General features: G+C 37.1%; 1 protein-coding gene across 6 annotated transcripts in view; it reads right to left on the bottom strand.

Moving 5' to 3' along the window:
• ALS2 (alsin Rho guanine nucleotide exchange factor ALS2) overlaps positions 1-25,304 on the bottom strand; it is a 116,453-nt gene that overhangs the window by 34,923 nt on the left and 56,226 nt on the right. For all 6 annotated transcript variants that reach the window (XM_077154716.1, XM_077154719.1, XM_077154714.1 and 3 more), the window contains one exon: positions 5,417-5,579. In XM_077154716.1, the coding sequence (XP_077010831.1) occupies positions 5,417-5,579 (163 nt within the window). The remainder of the gene's footprint in view (positions 1-5,416; positions 5,580-25,304) is intronic.

Below are 25,304 nucleotides of genomic sequence, written 5' to 3' on the forward strand. Positions count from 1 at the left end.
ACCTGTAAGTACATATGAAATAGGGGAATAAGTCAAGAAGGAAAGAAACAAACACTAAAGTTATCAGTGAAGAGAGGAGTAGAGAATTCAGGATAGGGAAGTTCTCAAATGTTTTAGAGTCAGGACTCCTTAATTTTACTTATGTGAATTATATTTACTGACTTTTACTATAGTAGAAAAGAAACTAAGAATATTTAAAATTTCTTATTAATCTATTCAAGGTAAAATATTTCATTTAAAAAAAAACAAAAAGATTTAGTGAGAAAAGTAGCATTGTTTAAAATGTTTTGTCCAGCTTAAAAGACAACAGTTGAATTTTCATATCTCCTTCTGCATTTAACTGCTACAATATGCTGTCTGGTTAAAATATATTAAGAAAATCTGGCCTTAGAGAGACATATAGTTGGAAAAGGGAAGAACATTTTAATAGCCATTTCAAATAAAGGTACATACTCTCCTTTGATACTATACTAAATTTTAAGGGGTGATTTCTTAAAGGATAGCTACAATGTGGAATTTGAAATCATATCAATGAACTTTTTGTGCTGGGTTTTTTAAAATTTGCCAGTATGTCTTGCACTTTGAATACATCTTTTAAACATGCATGATTTTAAAACATCATGGATTAGACATTTGGAAAATATTGGCTCACTGAGATATGAAGAGCTTCCAAATGTGTTATACTTCATTATATAATATCAAAACTCACATGGTAAGATTACCACCAATCTTATCAGAAAAAATCTAAGTATTAGGAAACTGTGAAACTCACATTGGTAGATAAATGTTTTCCAAAATTTGAATTTTTGCTTAAAATGCCAAATTTTAACATGGGCAACAAGTACTGTCAGTTGTTATCCTTGAAGCGACAAGCTCATTTACTCATTTTTGAAAAAATGTTTGTCAAATATTCAAATCAAAATAACTACAGATATTCTTCCAAGTTGAAAAAAAAAGGGCAGCTAGATCAACCTCCACCTCAAACAAGTGCACCAGTGTCTTCTCTCAAGACAACTACTAAACTTTGGCATGGAGCAGAACTGCTTATGTGTACTTACTATTTCATAACAAAGAATTTTTAAAATATGTGTATTCAATGGACAGGAGTCTGTCTCATCAAGAACACAATTAAGTGAACTGGCATTTTGTTTAATTTTTATTTGTTTGTTGTTTAACTACAAGAATACAAAGATTACTGGGACAGCTTGGTGCCACTGCTTTGATTGATGTAAGAAGTCAGCAGTTTTACTCATCTTTGCTTTTGCATCATCAGTGCAAATGTCAACATAGTGACATTCGTAATGTGAAATGTCTTAGTATTTCGCAATATTAATTGTGAAAAAGGTAAATAATGTTTTAGTATTGTTATGAAAATAGTTTTGAGCTTATGAATCCCCTGGTAGGTCTTTGGAATCCCCAGGGGTCTGCAGACCACACCTGGAGAACCAACTGCTGGGACAGTGTATAATTGTCATGTGGAGAGAGTCAACACGATATGAGTGATCCCTCAAACTCCTGAGCAATTACTTTATATTTCACTATTCTTAAGAGTCATTCATGTTCATTCCTTCCATTTATTCAAGAAACATTTGATGACTGTCTACTAAATATAGAATAGTATGCTGAGCGCTAAGACAAAAAGATAAGTAAGGCATGATTTTTGCCTTCTGGAAGCTAGTAACTAAGCAGAGAAGACAGAAAAACATGCAATATACCAAAATAATGCAATGATTTTGTTAATAGGTTATATATCAGAAGAGACAGTATAATAAAGTGATTAAGAGAAAAGACTGGGGCCAGAGTGCCTGGATATGAATCTTTAGCTCTGTCACTTCTCAGCTGTGCTCAACTCTCTCATCTGTAAGATGGGAATAATATTCATTTCACAGGACTGATGGGATGAAATGGATATACATATGCTCAGAACGGTACCTAGGACTTGGAAGGCATTTATTAAATATTAGGTATTATTCTTTATTTGGAAAGGTTTTTAAAAATATGGGTGTGTGGGTGTAGGTGTGGGTTTGTACAGTATGTATTGGCTGTAACTTGGACTTACTAAACTACAGCTTTCAAGGGTGGAACATGGGCATGTATGATTTGAAAAAACTTACATAGCTAACCCTGGTTAAGTACCACTAACGTGATAAGCAAATAATGGAGAGACAAAGTGCTAGCAAAGCATAGATAAGGGAGTAACTAATTCTTAAGAGATGGGAAGGGGAAGGGGGTGGGGTCAATAAAGTCAGCGAGGGTTTCACTGAGAAAGTGACTTTTGACTCAGACCTTGAAGATTTCTCAGCAAAGACAGGGTAGAGGGGCGTTTCAGGAAGGAAAGATAAACATATGAGAGCTATATCTAGGGAATCTAAACCTACATAGGGTTGAAGAGAAGGCTAGAAACAAAAGAAGGTATGAGATTGTAAATGGCCTTGAATGTTAAACTAAAGGATCTGGATTATTCCCTAGAATTAGGGTTCTTCAGACTAGAAATAGTATAATATCAAGCTCCTGAAAAATTCCAAACTGATCTAGGATGGAAGATTTTTGATTAATTGAGAACATCTGTATCACTATGTTATTTGACAGCCCAAACCTTCACAGTTAAAGCTAGGTGTGTTTGAGTTAAGGCTAAAATTAAACCAAAGAAAAAGCCTACAGAACACAATAGGATCAAATGGAGAAAGCCCATATCAATTCCTGGTTCATCTTAGGGACCGCAGTCTGTCCAGATTAGGAGACAGAACAAAGCATCACCAGGATTCTAAACTTCTAAGGACCCTGGAGTAATTATGGTTTCTCCAGACCCCTTCAGAATGGAAATTACACATTTTAGTACAATTTCAAAGATGACTGTCACTATGTGGCCTCTCTAAGCCAACACAGCAAGTGAACTCACTGCCCTCCCCCATTATTTTGGGACATGACTCCTGGGGGTAAATCTCCCTGACAATGTGGGACAGACATCAGGATGAGATGGGAATAAGAAAACCTTTTCAACCAAAAGGGGAAGAGAGAAACGAGAAAAAATAAAGTGTCAGTGGCTGAGAGATTTCAAACAGAATTGAGAGGTTACCTTGGAGGTTATTCTTATGCATTATATAGATACCCCTTCTTAGTTTATGGTACATCTGAGCGACTAAAGGGTAGTACCTGAAACTGTAGAACTGTGTTCCAATAGCCTTGTTTGCTGAAGACGATTATATGAATATTTAATGTTTACAATATGACTGTGTGATTACGAAAACCTTGTGCTTGATAATCCCTTTATCTAGGGTACGAACAGATGAGTATACAATATGGATAAAAAATAAATAAATAATGGGGAACAGAGGTTAAAATATATTGGGTAGATGGAAATACTAGTGGTCTATAAGAAGGAGGGGCAAGGATTATGGTATGTATGAGTTTCTTCTTTTGTCTTTTTATTCCTTTTTCTAGAGTGATGCAAATATTCAAAATATGATCATGGTGATTAATATACAACTATGTGATGATATTGTGAGGTGCTGATTTTACATCATGTATGGAATGTTTGTGTTTTATTTGGTCTGGAACTGAAATTTTCTATAGAATCTAACTCAACCTATCTGTATAGCTCATCTAAACAACTGAAACACAGAGAGCCCAGAATAAGAGGCCCTTTAATACAGTACAGATTATTGTAATGCCTGGATACATCCTAGAGTATATTAAACAGATAATCAAAAAGTATTGGCAAAGTCCCTTGAGGGAGGGGAGAAAGAATATGGAACTATTAAACCTACCATCAGGGAATTCTCTGATACTGTGTCAAACTTTAGGGACACCCGAATCAATAGGCCATGCCCTCAATCAGGAGGCTCACTCTTATGAAGCTTAAGTAGGTACCGGAGAAGCTTAGACTACCTACAGTTGTGCCTGGAAGTTACTTCTGGAGGACCTCTTTTGTTGCTCAGATGTGGCCTCACTCTCTCTAAGCCCAAGTCTGCAAGAGAAATCATTGCCCTCCCCTCTACGTGGGACATGACATCCAGGGGTGAAAGTCTCCCTTACAACATGGGAGATGACTTCAATGGATGAATCTGGCCCTGGCACAGTGGGATCAACAATTCCATCCTGATCAAAAGGGGGAAAAGAAATGTTATCAGTGGCAGAGAGAGTTCAAATAGAGATGAGAGGCTACTCTGGAGGTTGCTCTTATGCAAGCTTCAGTTAGATCTTGCTTCCTATCATAACCTGCCAACTCCCAACCAGGACCATTCTAGCCAATCCTAAAGAACACCTAGGGCAATATATAAGATTCCACAAAGGTTTCATGCACTAGAGCGACTTTCCAGAAATCTACAACCTCCAAATGGTAACCTGGTCCAGATAAGTCCTGAAACCTAGAGGGCCCAGCCTCTCCAGAACAGCAGATAGTTCTATCTCCTTAACTCATATTAGTGACAGACCCTTCCAATATGAAAAAGTTAGAATGGCCATAGCCCAAACAACCCTAAAGAGAGGGATGGAAAGATCAAGGGTGATGGTGGAGTTATACAGTGAAGATAGGATTTAACAAATTAATATGAATGCTGAATTATTAAATTGATATCTTTTAGTCTCAAGTATCTTAGAGCAGCTAAAAGTAAAAACCTAAAATTGTGGAATTGTAACCCAGGTCAAACTCTGAAATATGTTCTACAATTAATCGTGCTGCTGTGCTTTGAAATTCATTGTTTTTTTTTGTACATAGACTATTTTTCATTAAAAAATAGAATAAAAATGTCAATTGTGATGATAAAAAAATTTTTTAAGCCTTCTAGCCTCCTATATTCTAGAGCAGCTAGAAGGAAAAATCTGAAAGGATCATATGATAGCCCATGAAAAAAAATGTTTGTATTCGTATGTGTGTTTTATCAATAAAAATATTTGGGGGAAAAAAAAAAAAAGGTGACTGTCTCAGGACCAGCTTTAACATGCACCCACATCCGAGAGTGATGCTAGCTATCTATGAACCCACCTAACTAATTCTATACAGAAAGTAGACTAGTTAACATTTGAGAAAAGCCTTTAATCCTGTGATTGTCATAACACCTGGCATTACTTTATTATGTATCAAGACCATGTGGTAACTCCACTGCCTTATAAGTGTCTGCTACTATATAGAGAGCCAGGGTTTGAAAGAGCTCCAGAAGGCGGGAGCACTTAGTAGGTACTCAAAATCCACAGCAAGGAAAACTAGATTTATGTATAATCATACATTCCTCTTCCAATTTCCTGCAGAAAGAGATGCTTTAATCAGATACATATAAACTAATATTAAATTAGTAGGGTTCCAGATCATGTGGCAGTATAATTTTTTTTTTCATGTGGCAGTATAATTTAAACAAGGAAACAAACTGTTTGTCCTTGGCTTCCCAACCATACAAAGGGGATATTTATGGGGGATTACCACTTCAAAACAAGTAGCAAGCTTCAGCAAAACTTTTGCATAATTATGAAGTCGTCTGATTGGTAAGAAAAATAAAGTATTCAGTATTTCCATCAACTGGGTGTTTTCATCATTCACTTCTGATAAATCTTGCAACAGCTCCTGGTTTTTATTTAAGAAATCACTGGAAGTAGAGAAAGAAAGATTCAGTAACCCAGTATGGTATTTATAATATGCATGACATTAAACAGAAACATTTCACTATATAGTACTTTTTCAGAATGCATATTTTACACACTATGAAAGAAGATAAATACAGTGAAACAAGCCAGATATTATTAAAAGAGTTCTTATTTTTAAAACAAAAAAAAAATTTCTTAGTATAAAAAACGCAATTGGGAACAATTCTAATAGTAACTTTAATAGAAATAGTTAGGGACTTGTGCCTTATTTCCTTAGGAAACAATCATGCATCCCAGAGTTTCAAGTGGGAATTAGAGGGATAAGCTGATGCTATTATCAGATAATTTGATAAGTCAGAGCCATAAATGGTAAAACAAACTGCCATTACAACAATTGATTAAGTTGTGTAAAAACAGAAATACTGGAAGAAAAACAAAGCTCCTTGCTACAACTGAAATGGCATGGAATATTTAAATAATTCTAAGTTTCTCTTTTTTTCTTCAATTGTTGATCACCTAACAAAAATTTTATTAAGGAGAATAAGAAGCTGCAGAAAACAGTAACTTCAATTAGTAAAGCAAGTTACATGTGAAGATTTCAATAATGAGTTTCAAAAGCATTTAAAACTGAAGCTAACACTTAGTTTTTATTTACTTTTTTTTAACAAATCCATGATTAAAACTTTATTACACTGGTGACCTGGATTCAATTCCTGGTGCCTGCCCATGCAAAAAACAAACAAATGAAAAAAAACTTGATTACAAAATTTAATGCTGGTCAGTAACCAATAAGATTAGGTTTACCAAATATCAAACACTTAAAAGATTTGTAAGTAAGTAACAGCTGGTAGGATATCATAATTATCATCTGCCACTTACTGATCAACAACTATATGCCAAGTCCAATTACAATTCCTACTAAAAGGCCTTATACAGGACACAATTTCACACAAGCTTATAAGGTAGAATGAGTCACGTTAAAACCCCTCAGACCACTACTGAGTAAAGAGAAATTTAACTCAGAAAATATAAAACAGTGTATCTTGGAAACATGAAATAGAAATCTGTAAAAACTTACAGGAACCCAAAAGTTCAAAGACACAAATTTGATTGTTTTATATTGTAATTAAGAGATTTTGGATGATGTACTCTGGATAACATGGCCCAGATATTTATTTATATTTGGCTTCTGCAGAGATCCCCCTCCTTGTTTCTCTGCCTAGATCAGCTGACCACACTCACTTGACCCTATGAAGGGTTCTGTTGTGATATATTTGTTAAACGTACTTGGAAATTTATTGCTTTTTTTGTAAATATGTTATATTACATGATAAAAAATATTTTTAATATCCTGAGAAAGAAAAACAAAGTCGGACATCTCACACTACCTGACTTTAAGGCATGTTATGAAGCTACAGTGGTCAAAACAACATGGTACTGGCATAAAGACAGATATCCTGACCAATGAAATTGAATAGTGTTCAGATATAGACCCTCTCATCTATGGACAATTGATTTTTGATAACGCAGTCAAGCCAACTCACCTGGGACAGAACACTCTTCAATAAATGGTGCTTGGAGAACTGGATATCCACATGCAAAAGAATGAAAGAGGGTCCATATCTCACACCCTATACAAAAATTAACTCAAAATGGATCAAAGACCTAAACATTAGATCTAAGACCATTAAGTTTTTAGAAGAAAATGTAGGGAAATATCTTACAAACTTATAATAGGAGGCAGTTTCCTAGATCTTACACCCAAAGCATGAGTATTGAAGAAAGAAATAGATAAATGGGAACTTCTCAAAATTAAACACTTTTGTCCATCAAAGAATTTTGTCAAAAAAGTAAAAAGACAGCCTACACAATGAGAGACAATACTTGGAAACGACATTATCAGATAAGGGTCTAATACCCAGAATATACAAAAAGATTATTCAACTCAACAACAAAAAGACAAACAACCCAATTACAAAATGGGCAAAAGACAAGAACTGACACTTCTCAGAAGAGGAAATACAAATGGCCAAAAGGCACATGAAAAGATGCTCAACTTCCCTGGCTATTAGGGAAATGCAAATCAAAACTACAATGAGATATCATCTCACACCCACCAGAATGACCATTATCAATAAAACAGAAAACAACAAGTGCTGGAGAGAATGTGGAGAAAGAGGCACAGTTATCCACTGCTGGTGGGAATATCAAATTGTATAACCACCGTGGAAGGCAGTTTTGGCGGTTCCTCAGGAAGCTAAGTACAGAACTGCCATATGATCCAGCAATCCCATTGCTATGTATTTATTCAGAGCACATGAAGGCAAGGACACAAATGGACATTTGCAAACCAATGTTTATAGCAGCATTATTTACAATTGCCAAGATATGGAAACAGCCCAAATGTCTATCAACAGACAAGTGGCTAAACAAACTGTGGTATATACATACGATGGAATATTACACAGCTTTTAGACAGAATAAAGTCATGAAGGATGTACAATGTAGATGGATCTTGAGGACATTATGCTGAGTGAGACTAGCCAGAAAGAAAAGGACAAATACTGTATGGTCTCACTGATATGAGCTAACACTAATGAACAAACATGAACAATTTCAGTTAAGAACACAGGTCATCAGGGGATAAAAATAGGGTAGATATAATCGGAGCTGAAGGGATACTTTGCAACTGGACTGATCGTAAAAATTCAGAAGTAGATAGCACAATACTACCTGATTGTAGCACAATAATGTAAGAACACTGAATGAAGCTGAATGTGAGAAGGACAGAGGGATAAGGGCTGGGGGCACATATGAAACCAGAAGGAAAGATAGATGATAAAGCCTGAGATGGTATAATCTAGAAAGGCCTACAGTGTATAATGAAAGTGACTAAATGTACAAATTAAAAAATGTTTTTGCATGAAGGAGAACAAAGGAATGTCAATATTGCAGTGTACTGAAAGTAGATGGTTATTTGTATTTTAAAACTTCAACTTCTGTGTGAGACTAAAGCAAAAAATGTTTCTTTGGTGCAAAATTTATATTTTGATTAGTGCATTTTCTAATATATGGACAGGTTAACTGAACAACATAAGTACATGGAATCTTGAACAGGGAGTGAGATTTGTAGGTTTGTCCAATGTGATGCCCCAATAAATCCCAGAGTGATTTAAACAGTGAATAAAGAAGTATTTGCAAAGTCCCTGTGCAGAATGGCAAGAAAAGGGAAAATTCAACTTCCCCATTTGGAGAATTCCTGATATTCTCAAAAGCAGTAGGGACAACCAAATCAATAGGCCAAGCCCTTAATCTTGGGGTTTGTTCATATGAAACTTATCCCTGCAAAGGATATGCTAAGCCAACTTTAAATTAGGCCTAAAGAGTCACCCTCAGAGAACCTCATTTGTTGCTCAGATGTGGCCTCTCTCTTGCCTGACATGGCAAGCAAACTCACTGCCCTCCCCATCTTTACATGGGACATGACTCCCAGGAGTGTAAACCTCCCTGGCAATGTAAAACAGAAATCCTAGAATGAGCTGGGACTCGGCATCAAGGGATTGAGAAAACCTTCTCAAATGAAAGGGGGAAGAGAGTAATGAGACAAAATAAAGTGTCAGTGGCTGAGAGATTTCAAATACAGTCGAGAAGTTATCCTGGAGGTTATTCTTATGCATTATATATATTTCCTGTTTTTAGTCTAAGGTGTACTAGAGAGGCTAGAGGGAAGTGCCTGAAACTGTAGACCTGTGTTCCAGTAGCCATGTTCCCTGAAGATGACTGTATAATGACACAGCTTTCTCAATGTGACTGTGTGATTATATAAACCTTGTGTCTGATGCTACTGATGCTCCTTTTATCTACGGCATGGACAGATGAGTAAAACATATGGATTAAAAATAAATAAATAATAGGGGGAACAAACGTTAAAAAATAATAATAGATGGATATATGGTGAAAAATGTACTTATTGCAAACTATGAACTATGGTTAACAATAATATTTTAATATTCTTTCATTAACAGTTAACAAATGTACCAATGACAGCAATACTATTGGCCAATGGGAGGGAGGGATAAAGGGTATGAGAGGATTTGGGTTTTATTTTTTTATTTTTATTTCCTTTCTGGAGTAATGAAAATATTCCAAATTGATCATGGGGATGTATGCACAACAATGTGACAATACTGAGAGCCAGTGCTACTTCAGATGGTCTGTACAGCGTGTAAATGTGTCTCAATAAAACTGTACTAAAAAAAATTTCTTAAAAAGAGACAAGACATGAATTGATTGCAACTGGGCACATTATTTGGATCACAGTTGAAACAAACTTAAAAACATAAATGGACATTTGAATGTCTCTTGGATATTTGATATTAAGAATTATTATTTATATGGAATTTGCTTCTAAATAATATGGAGGTGGATGTAGATGAAGGTAAAGGGAAAACACATTGGCCATGAAAAAAGAGAAGAACAGGAGGTTTGGAATTTTTCAGAATTGGTAACAGACACGAATTCTCAGACTGAAGAAGCACATATTCCAAAACTCAAAAATAAATTAATGCCTCGAGATATCATAATAAAACTTTGTAATACCCAAGTAAAGAATTTAAAACAATTGGAGAGATCAGATAATTTGTCTACCAAAAAAAAAACCAAACAATCAGAAAATATGCTCTCATAAGCAACAGCAATGAACAGAAGACAATGAAATATTTTTGAAGTGCTGAGAGCTTTATACCTAGTTAAAATATAATTCAAAAGTGAAAAGAAATATGCTAGACATGGATGAATCTTGAAAACATTATGCTAAATAAAGTAAGCCAGACACATCAAGACTAATATTTTATGATCCACTTATATGAAATATATAGAATAAGTAAACGCATAGAGACACAAAGTAGATGCGCGGTTACCAGGGGCAGCATGGAAGAGGTAACGGAAAGACATTACTTAATGGTACAGCACAGTGTTTCTGCTTGGGTTGGATGTAAAAGTCTTAAAAATAGATGGTGGTGATGGTAATACAACACTGTAAATATAATAATGCCACTGAATTCTACACTTAAAAATAGCTGAAATGGCCAATTTTATGTTCCATACATTTTATCACAATAAAATTGAAGTTCTAAAAAGTGAAAGAGAAATATAAACATAAGACAAAATTTTAGTTTGCCACCTGTGCTGGTTTGCAAGGATGCATGTCCCCTAGAAAAGCCACGTTTTAATCAAAATTTCATTTTGTAAAGGCAGAATAATCCCTATTCAATACTGCATGCTTCAATCTGTAATTAGATCATCTCCCTGGAGATGTGATTTAATCAAGAGTGGTTGTTAAGCTGGATTAGGTGTCAACATGTCTCCACCCATTTGGGTGGGTCTTGATTAGTTTCTGAAGTCCTATGAAAGAGGAAACATTTTGGAGAATGAGAGAGATTCAGAGAGAGCAGAGAATGCTGCAGCACCATGAAGCACAGAGTCCATCAGCCAGTGCTTTGGACATGAAGAAGGAAAATGCCTCCTGGGTTGCTTCACGAAACAGGAAGCCAGGAGAGAAAGCTAGCAGATGACGCCATGCTCACCATGTGCCCTTCCAGCCGAGAGAAAAACTGTGACTGTTCGCCATGTGCCTTCTTACTTGAGAGAGAAACCCAGAACTTCATCGGCCTTCTTGAACCAAGGTATCTTTCCCTGGATGCCTTTGATTGGACATATCTATAGACTTGTTTTAATTGGGACATTTTCTTGGCCTTAGAACTGTAAATCAGAAACTTATTAAATTTCCCTTTTTAAAAGCCATTCTGTTTCTGGTACATTGCATCCCAGCAGCTAGCGAATAGAACACCACCCATAGATCTTCACTAAAAGAAGGCAGTAGTATAATATATTCAAGATCCTGAAAGAGAAAGACTTTCAGCCAAGAATTCTGTACCCAGTCAAAATGTCCTTCAAAACTGAGTGAGATATAACTAATAAAGCAGCAGTGGCAGAGAGAGTTCAAATAGAGTTCCGAGGCTACTATGGAGGCTATTCTTATGCAAGCTTCATTTAAACATTGCTACCTGTGTTAGATTCAGCTGTCAACTTGGCCAGGCGAGCATACTTAATCTTGTTGCTGCAGACATAAGCCAATGGTATGTGAACCTCATCTGTTGCTAATTACATCTGCAGTCAGCTAGGAGGCATGTCTGCTGCAATGAGTGACGTTTGACTTAATTGGCTGGGGCTTAAATGAGAGATCGTAATGTAGCACAGCTAAGCAGCTCGGCATTCCTCATCTCAGCACTTGCAGCTCAGCCCAGGCCTTCGGGGACGCAGAAAGAAGTCACTCCGGGGAAAGTTGTTAGAACCCAGGGGCCTGGAAAGAAGACCAGCAGAGACCATCCTGTGCCTTCCACGTAAGAAAGAACCTCAGTGGAAAGTTAGCTGCCTTTCCTCTGAAGAACCAACAAAATAAATCCCCTTTTATTAAAAGCCAATCCATCTCTGGTGTGTTGCATTCCGGCAGCTAGCAAACTAGAACACCATCAATCATAATTTGTCAAACCCCAACCAGGACCATTCCAGCCAAACCTAAAGAACACCTAGGGCAATATGTAAGATTCCACAAGGATTTCATGGACTAGAGTAACTTTGCAGAAACCTAAACCTCCAGATGGGTCCCTGGACCAGATAAATCCTGAAATCTAGAGGGACCAGCTTCTCCAGAACATCAGCTAGTTCCATTTCCCTACCTCACATTATTGACAGACCCTTCCAATGTGAAAAAGTTAGAATGGCCATAGCCCAAACATCCCTAAAGAGAGGGACAGAAAGATCACAGGTAATAGTGGAGTTTTACAGAGAAGATAGGATTTAACAAATGAATATGATTGCTGAATCATTAAATTGATATCTCTTTTAGTCTCCAGTATCTTAGAGCAATTAGAAGTAAAGACCTAAAATTGCGGAATTGTAACCCATGCCAAACTCTGAAATAAGTTCTACAACTAATGTGCTTTGAAATTCATTGCTTTTTTGTATATATGTTATTTTCCACAAAGAAGAAAAAAGAGTCAATTACGATGATAAAAAATATTTATTCATTTTAGCCTCCTCTCTTCTGGAGCAGCTAGAAGGAAAAATCTGAGATGAGAGTATGGTAGCCCATGACAAACACTGGGATATTCCTATAACTACTTGTTGAAGTGTGCTTTAAAAACCATTGCTTTTTTTTTTTCTTTACTTTGTATATACATCATATTATACAATAATAAAAAAAACTGAGGGAGAGATTAAAATTTTCACTGCCGAACAAATGCTGAAAGAATTTGTCAAAAAGAGATCGGCTCTACAAGAAATACTAAAGGGAATTCTGCAGTTCAGAAAAAAAGACAGGAGAGGGAGGTCTGGAAGAGGACACAGAAGTGAAGAGTACAGTAAGGATAACTTAAAGGAAAAAAGAGAAAGAGGGAGAAGAATATACAGATCTGACAAAATTCAAAAAGTAAGATGGTAGATACATGAAACAGCTTTTCACTAATAACTCTGAATGTTAACAGACTAAATTTACCAATTAAAAGATACAGATTGGCAGGGTGGATTAAGAAATATAATCCAGCTATATGTTGCTTATAAGAGACTCATCTTAGACACAAGAATAGAAGTAGACTGAAGGTGAAAGGATGGAAAAAGATGTTCCATGCAAGTTGTAACCAAAAGAAAGCAGGAGTAGCTATACTAGTATCAGATAAAACAGGCTTTAAGTGTAAACACATGATAAGAGACAAAGAAGGACACTATATATTAATAAAAGGGACAACTCACCAAGAAAAGAAGAAGTAACAATCATAAATATTCATGCTCCCAATTAAGGAGCTCTAAAGCACATGAGACAGATGTTGGCAAAACTGGAGGGAACAATAGATGTTTCAACAATAACAGTAGGAGACTTCAATACACCACTCTCCTCTATAATAGAACAACCAGACAGAAGATCAACAAGGAAATAGAAAGTTAAACAACTTGATATGAATTAGATCTAACAGATATATATAGGTCATTGCACCCCAAAGCACAGGGTTATACATTCTTCTGTAGTGCTCATGAAACATTCTCCAGGATAGATCATATGCTGGGGAACAAAATAGGTCTTTATAAATTTAAAAACACTGAAATTATTCAAAGTACCATCTCTGATCATAATGGAATGAGGCTGGATATCAATAACCACCAAAGAATGAGAACATTCACAAATATATGGAGATTAAAAATCACACTCTTAAAACAACGAATGGGTCAAAGAAGAAACTGCTAGAGAAATCAGTAGCCATCTGGAGATGAATGAAAATGAGAACACAACATACCAGATCTTTGGGGACGCTGTGCTGAGAGAGAAATTTATTGCCCTAAATGTCTATACTAAAAAACAATAATCAAGAACTTAATTGCTCACCTTCAGGAACTTGAGAAAGAACAGCAAACTAACCCCAAAGCAAACTGAAGAGAGAAATAGAGATCAAAGCAGAGATAAATGAATGGAAGAACAAAAGAACAACAGAAAAAAATCAATAAAACCAAAAGTTGGTTCTTTGAGAAAAGAAATAAAATTGATGGGCCACTAGCAAGACTGACAAAGAAAAAAAGAGAGGGGATGCAAATAAGCAAATTCAAATATGAGAAGGGGTGTGTTACCATGGACCCTGAAGAAATAAAAGAAATGATGAGAGGACTCTATGAACAACTATATGTCAACAAAATAGACAATTTAAATGAAGGGGACAAATTCCAGGAAACACACAAACAAGCTACACTGACTCAGGAAGAAACAGACGATCTCAACAAACCAACCACAAGAAAAGAGATTCAATCAGTCATCAAAAATCTTCCTACAAAGAAAAGCCCAGGGTCAGATGGCCTCACAGGGGAATTTTATCAAACATTTCAAAAAGCTAACACCAATCCTGCTCAAACTTTTCTAAAAGAATGAGGAAAAAAGGAAACTACCTAACTCATTTAATGAAGCTAAAAATCATTTTAAAACCAAAATCGGATAATGATGCTATAAGAAAGGAAACCTACAGGCCAATCTCCCTAATGAACACAGATGTAAAAATTCTCAACAAAATACTAGCAAATCGAATCCAACAACACATTAAAAGAATTTACACCACAACCAAGTAGGTTTCTACCAGGAATGCAAGGATGAGTCGACACAAGAAAATCAATTAATGTAATACAGTACCCTAACAAATTGAAAGGGAAAAACCACATGATCATTTCCACTGATGCTGAAAAAGCATTCAACAAATGCAACATCCTTTTCTGATAAAAACACTTCAAATTCAGGAATCAAAGGTAATTTCCTCAATATGATAAAGGGTATCTATGAAAAACCCATAGCCAGCATCGTACTCAATGGAGAAAGACTGAAACCTTTCCACTTAAGATCAGGAATGAGACAAGGATGCCCACTGTCACCACTATTATTCAACACTGGTCTAGAAGTTCTAGCTAGAGCAATCATGAAGGATAAAGAAATACAAGGCATCTAAATTGGAAAGGAAGAAGCAAAACTTTCATTATTTGCAGATGACATGACACTATACATGGAAATTCCTGAGAAATCTACAACAAAGCTATTTGAGCTAATAAATTCAGCAAGGTGATGGGAAATAAAATTAATGTGCAAAAATCAGTAATGCTTCTATACACAAGCAATGACCTAACTGAGGAGTCCATTATGGAAAAAATTCCATTCAAAATAGCAACTAAAAGAATCAAGTACCTAGGAATGAACATAACTAAGGACATAAAGGACTTGTACAGAGAAAACTACATAACATTGCTAAAAGATATCAAAGATCTAAATAGGTGGAAAGGCATTCCCTGCTCATGGATAGTTAAGATGTCAACTCTACCCAAACTGATCTACAGATTCAACACAGTACCAAAATTCCAACAACCTACTTCGAAGACTTGGAAAATCTAGATCCCAAATTCATCTGGAAGGGGAAGAGACACTGAAAAACTAAAAGTATCCTAAAAAAGAAGACAGTGGGAAGATAAACACTTCTTGACTTTAAACCTTACTATAAAGACACAGTGGTCAAGACAGCATGGTACTGGCAAAGACAGAAGTATCGACCAATGGAGTTGAATCGAGAGTGTAGAAACAGACTACCAAACCTATGGTCAATTGATTTTTTTTTTTTTTATCATTCCATTCTATATATACAATCAGTAATTCTTAATATCATCACATAGATGCATATTCATCATTTCTTAGTACATTTGCATTGATTTAGAAAAAGAAATAGAAAGACAACAGAAAAAGAAATAAAACGATAATAGAGAGAAAAAAATAAAAAATAAATAAAAAATTAAAAAAACTATACCTCAGATGCAGCTTCATTCAGTGTTTTAACATAATTACATCACAATTAGGTAGCATTGTGCTGTCCATTTCTGAGTTTTTGCATCCAGTCTTGTTGCACAGTCTGTATCCCTTCAGCTCCAATTACCCATTGTCTTATCCTATTTCTATCTCCTGATGGTCTCTGTTACCAATGACATATTCCAAGTTTATTCTCTAATGTCGGTTCACATCAGTGGGACCATACAGTATTTGTCCTTTAGTTTTTGGCTAGTCTCACTCAGCATAATGTTCTCTAGGTCCATCTATGTTATTACATGCTTCATAAGTTTATTCTGTCTTAAAGCTGCATAATATTCCATCGTATGTATATACCACAGTTTGTTTAGCCACTCGTCTGTTGATGGACATTTTGGCTGTTTCCATCTCTTTGCAATTGTAAATAATGCTGCTATAAACATTGGTGTGCAAATGTCCGTTTGTGTCTTTGCCCTTAAGTCCTCTGAGTAGATACCTAGCAATGGTATTGCTGGATCATATGGCATTTCTATATTCAGCTTTTTGAGGAACCCCGAAACTGCCTTCCACAGTGGTTGCACCATTTGACATTCCCACCAACAGTGGATAAGTGTGCCTCTTTCTCCACATCCTCTCCAGCACTTGTCATTTTCTGTTTTGTTGATAATGGCCATTCTGGTGGGTGTGAGGTGATATCTCATTGTGGTTTTGATTTGCATTTCTCTAATGGCCAGGGACATTGAGCATCTCTTCAGGTGCCTTTTGGCCATTTGTATTTCCTCTTCTGAGAGGTGACTGTTCAAGTCTTTTTCCCCTTTTGTAATTGGGTTGGCTGTCTTTTTGTTGTTGAGTTGAACAATCTCTTTATAAATTCTGGATACTAGACCTTTATCTGATATGTCGTTTCCAAATATTATCTCCCATTGTGTAGGCTGTCTTTCTACTTCTTGATGAAGTTCTTTGATGCACAAAAGTGTTTAATTTTGAGGAGCTCCCATTCATTTCTTTCTTTCTTCAGTGCTCTTGCTTTAGGTTTAAGGTCCATAAAACCGCCTCCAATTATAAGATTCATAAGATATCTCCCTACATTTTCCTCTAACTGTTTTATGGTCTTAGACCTAATGTTTAGATCTTTGATCCATTTTGGTTAACTTTTGGATAAGGTGTGAGATACGGGTCCTCTTTCATTCTTTTGCATATGGATATCCAGTTCTCTAGGCACCATTTATTGAAGAGAATGTTCTGTCCCAGGTGAGTTGGCTTGACTGCCTTATCAAAGATCAAATGTCCATAGATGAGAGGGTCTATATCTGAGTACTCTATTCGATTCCATTGGTCAATATATCTATCTTTATGCCAGTACCATGCTGTTTTGACCACTGTGGCTTCATAATATGCCTTAAAGTCAGGCAGCATGAGACCTCCAGCTTCATTTTTTTTTCCTCAGATACTTTTAGCAATTCGGGGCACCCTGCCCTTCCAGATAAATTTGCTTATTGGTTTTTCTATTTCTGAAAAGTCAGTTGTTGGGATTTTGATTGGTATTGCGTTGAATCTGTAAATCAATTTAGGTAGGATCGACATCTGAACTATATTTAGTCTTCCAATCCATGAACACGGTATGCCCTTCCATCTATTTAGGTCTTCTGTGATTTCTTTTAACAGTTTTTTGTAGTTTTCTTTGTATAGGTCTTTTGTCTCTTTAATTTATTCCTCAGTATTTTATTCTTTTAGTTGCAATTGTAAATAGAATTCATTTCTTGATTTCCCCCTCAGCTTGTTCATTGCTAGTGTATAGAAACACTACAGATTTTTGAATGTTGATCTTGTAACCTGCCACTTTGCTGTACTCATTTATTAGCTCTAGTAGTTTTGCTGTGGATTTTTCAGGGTTTTCGATGTATAGTATCATATCATCTGCAAACAGTGATAGCTTTACTTCTTCCTTTCCAATTTTGATGCCTTGTATTTCTTTTTCTTGTCTAATTGCTCTGGCTAGAACCTCCAACATGATGTTGAATAATAGTGGTGATAATGGACATCCTTGTCTTGTTCCTGATCTTAGGGGGAAAGTTTTCAATTTTTCCCCATTGAGAATGATATTAGCTGTGGGTTTTTCATATATTCCCTCTATCATTTTAAGGAGGTTCCCTTGTATTCCTATCCTTTGAAGTGTTTTCAACAGGAAAGGATGTTGAATCTTGTCAAATGCCTTCTCTGCATCAATTGAGATGATCATGTGATTTTTCTGCTTTGATTTGTTGATATGGTGTATTACATTAATTGATTTTCTTATGTTGAACCATCCTTGCATACCTGGGATGAATCCTACTTGGTCATGATGTATAATTCTTTTAATGTGTTGCTGGATTCGATTTGCTAGAATTTTGTTGAGGATTTTTGCATCTATATTCATTAGAGAGATTGGTCTGTAGTTTTCTTTTTTTGTAATATCTTTGCCTGGTTTTGGTATGAGGGTGATGTTGGCTTCATAGAATGAATTAGGTAGCTTTCCCTCCACTTCAATTTTTTTGAAGAGTTTGAGCAGAGTTGGTACTAATTCTTTCTGGAATGTTTGGTAGAATTCACATGTGAAGCTGTCTGGTCCTGGACTTTTCTTTTTGGGAAGCTTTTGAATGACTGATTCAATTTCTTTACTTGTGATTGGTTTGTTGAGGTCATCTATTTCTTCTTGAGTCAAAGTTGGTTGTTCATACCTTTCTAGGAACTTGTCCATTTCGTCTACATTGTTGTATTTATTAGCATAAAGTTGTTCATAGTATCCTGTTATTATCTCCTTTATTTCTGTGAGGTCAGTGGTTATGTCTCCTCTTGCATTTCTGATCTTATTTATTTGCGTCCTCTCTCTTCTTCTTTTTGTCAATCTTGGCAAGGGCCCATCAATCTTGTTGATTTTCTCATAGAACCAACTTCTGGTCTTACTGATTTTCTCAATTGTTTTCATGTTCTCAATTTCATTTGTTTCTGCTCTAATCTTTGTTATTTCTTTCCTTTTGCTTGCTTTGGGGTTAGTTTGCTGTTCTTTCTCCAGTTCTTCCAAGTGGACAGTTAATTCCTGAATTTTTGCCCTTTCTTCTTTTCTGATATAGGCATTTAGGGCAATAAATTTCCCTCTTAGCACTGCCTTTGCTGCGTCCCATAGGTTTTGATATGTTGTGTTTTCATTTTCATTCGCCTTGAGATATTTACTAATTTCTCTTGTAATTTCTTCCTTGACCCACTCGTTGTTTAAGAGTGTGTTGTTGAGCCTCCACGCATTTATGAATTTTCTGGCACTCTGCCTATTATTGATTTCCAACTTCATTCCTTTATGATCCGAGAAAGTGTTGTGTATGATTTCAATCTTTTTAAATTTGTTGAGACTTGCTTTGTGACCCAGCATATAGTCTATCTTTGAGAATGATCCATGAGCACTTGAGAAAAAGTGTATCCTGCTGTTATGGGGTGTAATGTCCTATAAATGTCTGTTAAGTCTAGCTCATTTATTGTAATATTCAAATTCTCTGTTTCTTTATTGATCCTCTGTCTAGATGTTCTGTCCATTGATGAGAGTGGCAAATTGAAGTCTCCAACTATTATGGTAGATGTGTCTATTTCCCTTTTCAGTAATTACAGTGTATTCCTCACGTATTTTGGGGGCATTCTGATTCGGTGCGTAAATATTTATGATTGTTATGTCTTCTTGTTTAATTGTTCCTTTTATTAGTAGATAGTATCCTTCTTTGTCTCTTTTAACTGTTTTACATTTGAAGTCTAATTTGTTGGATATTAGTATAGCTACTCCTGCTCTTTTCTGGTTGTTATTTGCATGAAATATCTTTTCCCAACCTTTCACTTTCAACCTCTGTTTATCTTTGGGTCTAAGATTTGTTTCCTGTAGACAGCATATAGAAGGATCCTGTTTTTTAATCCATTCTGCCAGTCTATGTCTTTTGATTGGGGAATTCAGTCCATTAACATTTAGTGTTATTACTGTTTGGGTAATACTTTCCTCTACCATTTTGCCTTTTGTATTATATATATCATATCTAATTCTCCTTCTTTCTACATTCTTCTCCACACCTCTCTCTTCTGTCTTTTCATATCTGACTCTAGTGCTCCCTTCAGTATTTCTTGAACAGCTGGTCTCTTGGTCACAAATTCTGTCAGTGACTTTTTGTCTGAAAATGTTTTAATTTCTCCCTCATTTTTGAAAGACAATTTTGCTAGATATAGAAGTCTTGGTTAGCAGTTTTTCTCTTTTAGTAATTTAAATATATCATCCCACTGTCTTCTAGCCTCCGTGGTTTCTGCTGAGAAATCTACACATAGTCTTCTTGGGTTTCCCTTGTATGTGATGGATTGTTTTTCTCTTGCTGCTTTCAAGATCCTCTCTTTCTCTTTGACCTCTGACATTCTAACTAGTACGTGTCTTGGAGAATGCCTATTTGGATTTATTCTCTTTGGGGTGCGCTGCACTTCTTGGATCTGTAATTTTAGGTCTTTCATAAGAGTTGGGAAATTTTCAGTGATAATTTCTTCCATTAGTTTTTCTCCTCCTTTCCCTTCTCTTCTCCTTCTGGGACATCCACAACACATATATTTGTGCACTTCATATTATCATTCAATTCCCTGAGCCCCTGCTCAAATTTTTCCATTCTTTTCCCTATAGTTTCTGTTTCTTTTTGGATTTCAGATGTTCCATCCTCCAGTTCACTAATTCTAACCTCTGTCTCTTGAAATCTACCATTGTAGGTTTCCATTGTTTTTTTTCATCTCTTCTACTGTATCTTTCATTCCCATAAGTTCTGTGATTTGTTTTTCCAGACTTTCCATTTCTTCTTTTTGTTCATCCCTTGCCTTCTTCATGTCCTCCCTCAATTTATTGATTTGGTTTTTGAAGAGGTTTTCCATTTCTGTTCGTATATTCAGAATTAGTTGTCTCAGCTCCTGTATCTCATTTGAGCTATTGGTTTGTTCCTTTGACTGGGCCATATCTTCAATTTTCCTGGTGTGATTTGTTATTTTGCTGGCGTCTGGACATTTAATCAGATTTCCCTGAGTGTGAGACCCAGCAGGTTGAAAGACTTTCCTGTGAAGTCTCTGGGCTCTGTTTTTTTTTTTCATCCTGCCCAGTATGTGGTGCTTGTCTTTCTGCAGGTCCCACCAGCAAAAGATGTTGTGGCTCCTTTATTAATGCCACTATTGGTGTTTGTTGGACCCAGTCCCTGCCACTGTCGGAGACTCCCTCCTCTCCTTCTGGGCAGCCGCCTATTGGGGAGGGGTGCCGACCGCCGGCCGCTGCAGCTTGGGGAAGTCGCTGATCCGAGACTCGCGGCCAGTCCAGGAAGCCGCCCACGAGGGAGGGGTGCTGTCCGCCGGCCGCCGCAGCTTGGGGAACTCGCCTCTCCGAGACTCTCAGCTGCTCCGGGAAGGAGGGAGGGAGGGACACCGGCCACCAGCCGCTGCGGCCCGGGGAAGCGCGCGCCGTTCGGGGAGCTCACCGCAGCGGAGTCTCGCAGCCGGTCCAGCCAGTCCAGAATGGGGTACGCTATGTGTCCGGTCCCTGCCGTGGCCCCGGGAGCTGTTCTGCACTGTTTCTGGTCACTTAGTAGTTGCTCTGGAGGAGGAACTAAGACGCGCGTACCTTACTAAGCTGCCATCTTGGCCCCGTGGTCAATTGATATTTGACAAGGCCCCCAAATCCTCTAAACTGAGACAAAAGAATAGTTTCAATAAATAGGCATGGAGAACTGGATATCAATAGCCAGAAGAATGAAAGAGGACCCTTACCTTACACACTATTCAAAAATTAACTCAAAGTGGATCAAACACCTAAATATAAGAAGTAGCACCTTAAAGCTTCTAGAAGAAAGTGTAGGGAAACATCCTCAAGACCTAGTAAGAGGAGGTAAAACTTTACACCTAAAGCACAAGCCACAAAAGAAAAAACAGATAAATGGGATCTCCTCCAAATTAAATGCTTTTGTACCTCAAAAGATTTTGTCAAAAAGGTGACAGCCAGCTCAATGGGAGAAAATATTTGGAAATCACACATTGGACAAAGGTCTGATATCCAAAGGAATCAAACAACTCAACAACAAAAGAACAAACAGCCCAATCATAAAATGGGCTAAAGATATGAATAGGCATTTTTCTGAAGAGCAAATACAGATAGCTCAAAAGCACATGAAAAGATGCTCATTTTCAATAGCTATAAGGGAAATGCAGATCAAGACTACGATGAGATACCACTTCACACCTATAAGAATGGCTGCAATTAAACAAATAGGAAACTACAAATGTTGGAGAGGATGTGGAAAAACTAGGACACTTATGACTGCTGGTGGGAATGTGTAATGGTACAGCCACTATGGAAGACAGTTTAGGGGTTCTTTAGGAAACTAATTATCAAGTTGCCCCATGACCCAGCAATAGCACTACTTGGTATAAACTCAGAACTGAAAGCAGTGACAGAAACAGACATTTGCACACCGATGTTCTTAGCAGCTGTCATTCTACTCTGTTCTCTCTGAATCGCTCTCATTCTCCAAAATGTTTCCTCTTTTATAGGACTTCAGATACTAATCAAGGCCCACCCAAATGGCTGGAGACATGTCTCCCCTAATCCAGCTTAATAACCACTCTTGATTGGGTTACATCTCCAGGGAGATGATCTAATTACAGATTCAAACATACAGTATTGAAAAGGGATTATTCTGCCATTATGAAATGGGATTTTGATAAAAACATGGTGTTTCTAAGGTCCATACATCCTTTCAAACCAGCACAGCAGCATTATTCACAATTGCCAAAAGATGGAAACAATCCAAATGCCCATCAACAGATGAGCTGATTAACAAAATGTATACAATGGATTATGCAGCAGTAAGACAAAATGACATCCTGAAGCACATGACAAGATGGATGAGCCTTGAGGACATAATGCTGAGTGAAACAAGCCAGACATAAAAGGATAGATACTGTATGACTCCACTTTTATGACCACGGTAAAGGTAAAATCAGAGGCTTGTAATACAGATTACAGGGGACTTAGACATACATAGAAGCTAGAGATGTGTGAATGGTTAACTAATGAGGTTGAACTCAAATATAAGGGACTAGATAGAAGGGAAGGTGGTTCTCTAATGGGTCCATATGTAATATTACCATATTGAAGGTGAAAATGATTGAAATGAGTTGTATAAACCTATGTGTTCCACTGATTAACACTAAAAATATAAATAAGTTCTTGCAAGAACTACTTTAAGGTATGATTCGTGGGCAAAGTGTGTTTAAGTCCAAGGTATGGGGGAAAACTGCTATTGCATGCTATGGGCACTGTTTAAGAGGAAAACATCAACAGTAGGGGTAAATAATGGAGGTAGGAACAAGAGTTAAGGGAGGATCAGATTTCCTATTATTTGGAGAGGATGTGTTTATTGGTTATCTTTCTCTGGGAACAATGTAATTATCTAAAATTGCGAGTGCTGATGGACTGTGGACTTTGGACATTATACATGATGCCTAATGAATGCAGGTGCTGAAGGATGCACTGACTGAGAAGCAGATTGGTGAGTGATGGTGTATACATATGATTAAATATTGTGCTGCTACAAAAAGGAACAAAGTCGTCAGGCATGCAATGATGTGAATGAACCTGTGGGACATCTGGTGAGGCAAAATAAGCCAGAAACAAAAGAACAATTATTGTATGGTGTCCTATAGAAAACACTTATAAGAAAACAGGGGCCTAGATTGTAAGCGCTCACAGGAGACATTTAGTCTGGAGTGGTAATTATTATTTCTGGATTTTGAGGGGCTGTTTTATATATGTATAACCTGGTATTTAGAGATAAGAATGAAGCCAATCAGGTTCTGATTAAGGTAATTCAGAACACAGGGTGTTCTAGTTTACTAGCTGCCAGAATGGCTTTTAAAAGGGAGAACTTAAAGTTGCTAGTTTACAGTTCTAAGGCTGAGAAAATGTCCCAATTAAAGCGAGTCTATAAAAATGTCCAATCAAAGGCATCCAGGGAAAGATACCTTGGTTCAAGAAGGCCAATGAAGTTCAGGGTTTCTCTCTTATCTGGAAAGGCACATGGTGAACACGGCATCATCTGCTAACTTTCTCTTCTGGCTTCCTGTTTCATGAAGCTCCCTGGGAGGCGTTTTCCTTCTTCAGCTCCAAAGGTTGCTGGTTACTGGACTCTTTGCTTCTCGTGGCTACATTGTTCTTCTCTCCTCTCTCTGAATCTCTAGCTTTCTCCAAAATGTTTCCTTTTTTATAAGATTCCAGTAAACTAATCAAGACTCACCCAAATGGGTGGAGACATGTCTCCACCTAATCCATTTTAACAACTCTTGATCACTCAAGATCACATCAAATTCTCAGAAGCAGTGGAGACAACCAAAGCAATAGGCTGAGCCCCCAACCTTGGGGTTTGTTCATATGAAACTTAACCCCACGAAGGATAGGTCAAGCCTACTTAAAATTAGGCCAAAGAGTCACCCCCAAAAGAACCTTTTTTGTTTTTCAGATGTGGCCTCTCTCTCCAGACAACACAACAAGCAAACTCACCACCCTCCCCCTGTCTACGTGGGACATGACTCCCAGGGGTGTGGGCCTTCCTGGCAACATGGGACAGAAATCCTAGAATGAGCTGAGACTCAGCATCAATGGATTGAGAAAACCTTCTTGACCAAAAGGGGGAAGAGGGAAATGAAACAACATTAAGTGTTAATGGCTGAGAGTTTCCAAACAGAGTCAAGAAGTAATCCTGGAGGTTATTCTTACACATTAAATAGATATCACCTTGTTAGTCAAGATGTAATGGAGAGGCTGGAGGGAACTGCCTGTAAACATAGGGCTGTGTTCCAGTAGCTGTTTCTTGAAGATGACTGTATAATGATATAGCTTTTACAGTGTGACTGTGTGATTGTGAAAACCTTGTGTCTGATGCTCCTTTTATCTACCTTATCAACAGAAGAGTAAAACACATGGAATAAAAATAAATAATAGGGGGAACAATGTTAAAATAAATTTAGATTGAAATGCTAGTGATCAATGAAAGGGAGTGGTAAGGGTATGGGGTATGGTATGTGTGGTAGTTAGATCCAGTTGTCAACTTGGCCAGGTGAAGGCAGCTAGTTCTGTTACTGTGGATATGAGCCAATGGTACATGAACTTCATCTGTTGCTGATTTACATCTGCAGTTGGCTAGGAGGCGTGCCTGCTGCAATGAAGAACGTTTGACTTAATTGGCTGGTGCATAAATAAGAGAGGTCAACGTAGCACAGCCCAAGCAGCTTGGCATTCCTCATCTCAGCACTCACAGCTCAGCCCAGGCCT

This window comes from Tamandua tetradactyla, chromosome 3, assembly GCF_023851605.1.
Source record: "Tamandua tetradactyla isolate mTamTet1 chromosome 3, mTamTet1.pri, whole genome shotgun sequence".
NCBI classification, from domain to species: Eukaryota; Metazoa; Chordata; class Mammalia; order Pilosa; family Myrmecophagidae; genus Tamandua; species Tamandua tetradactyla.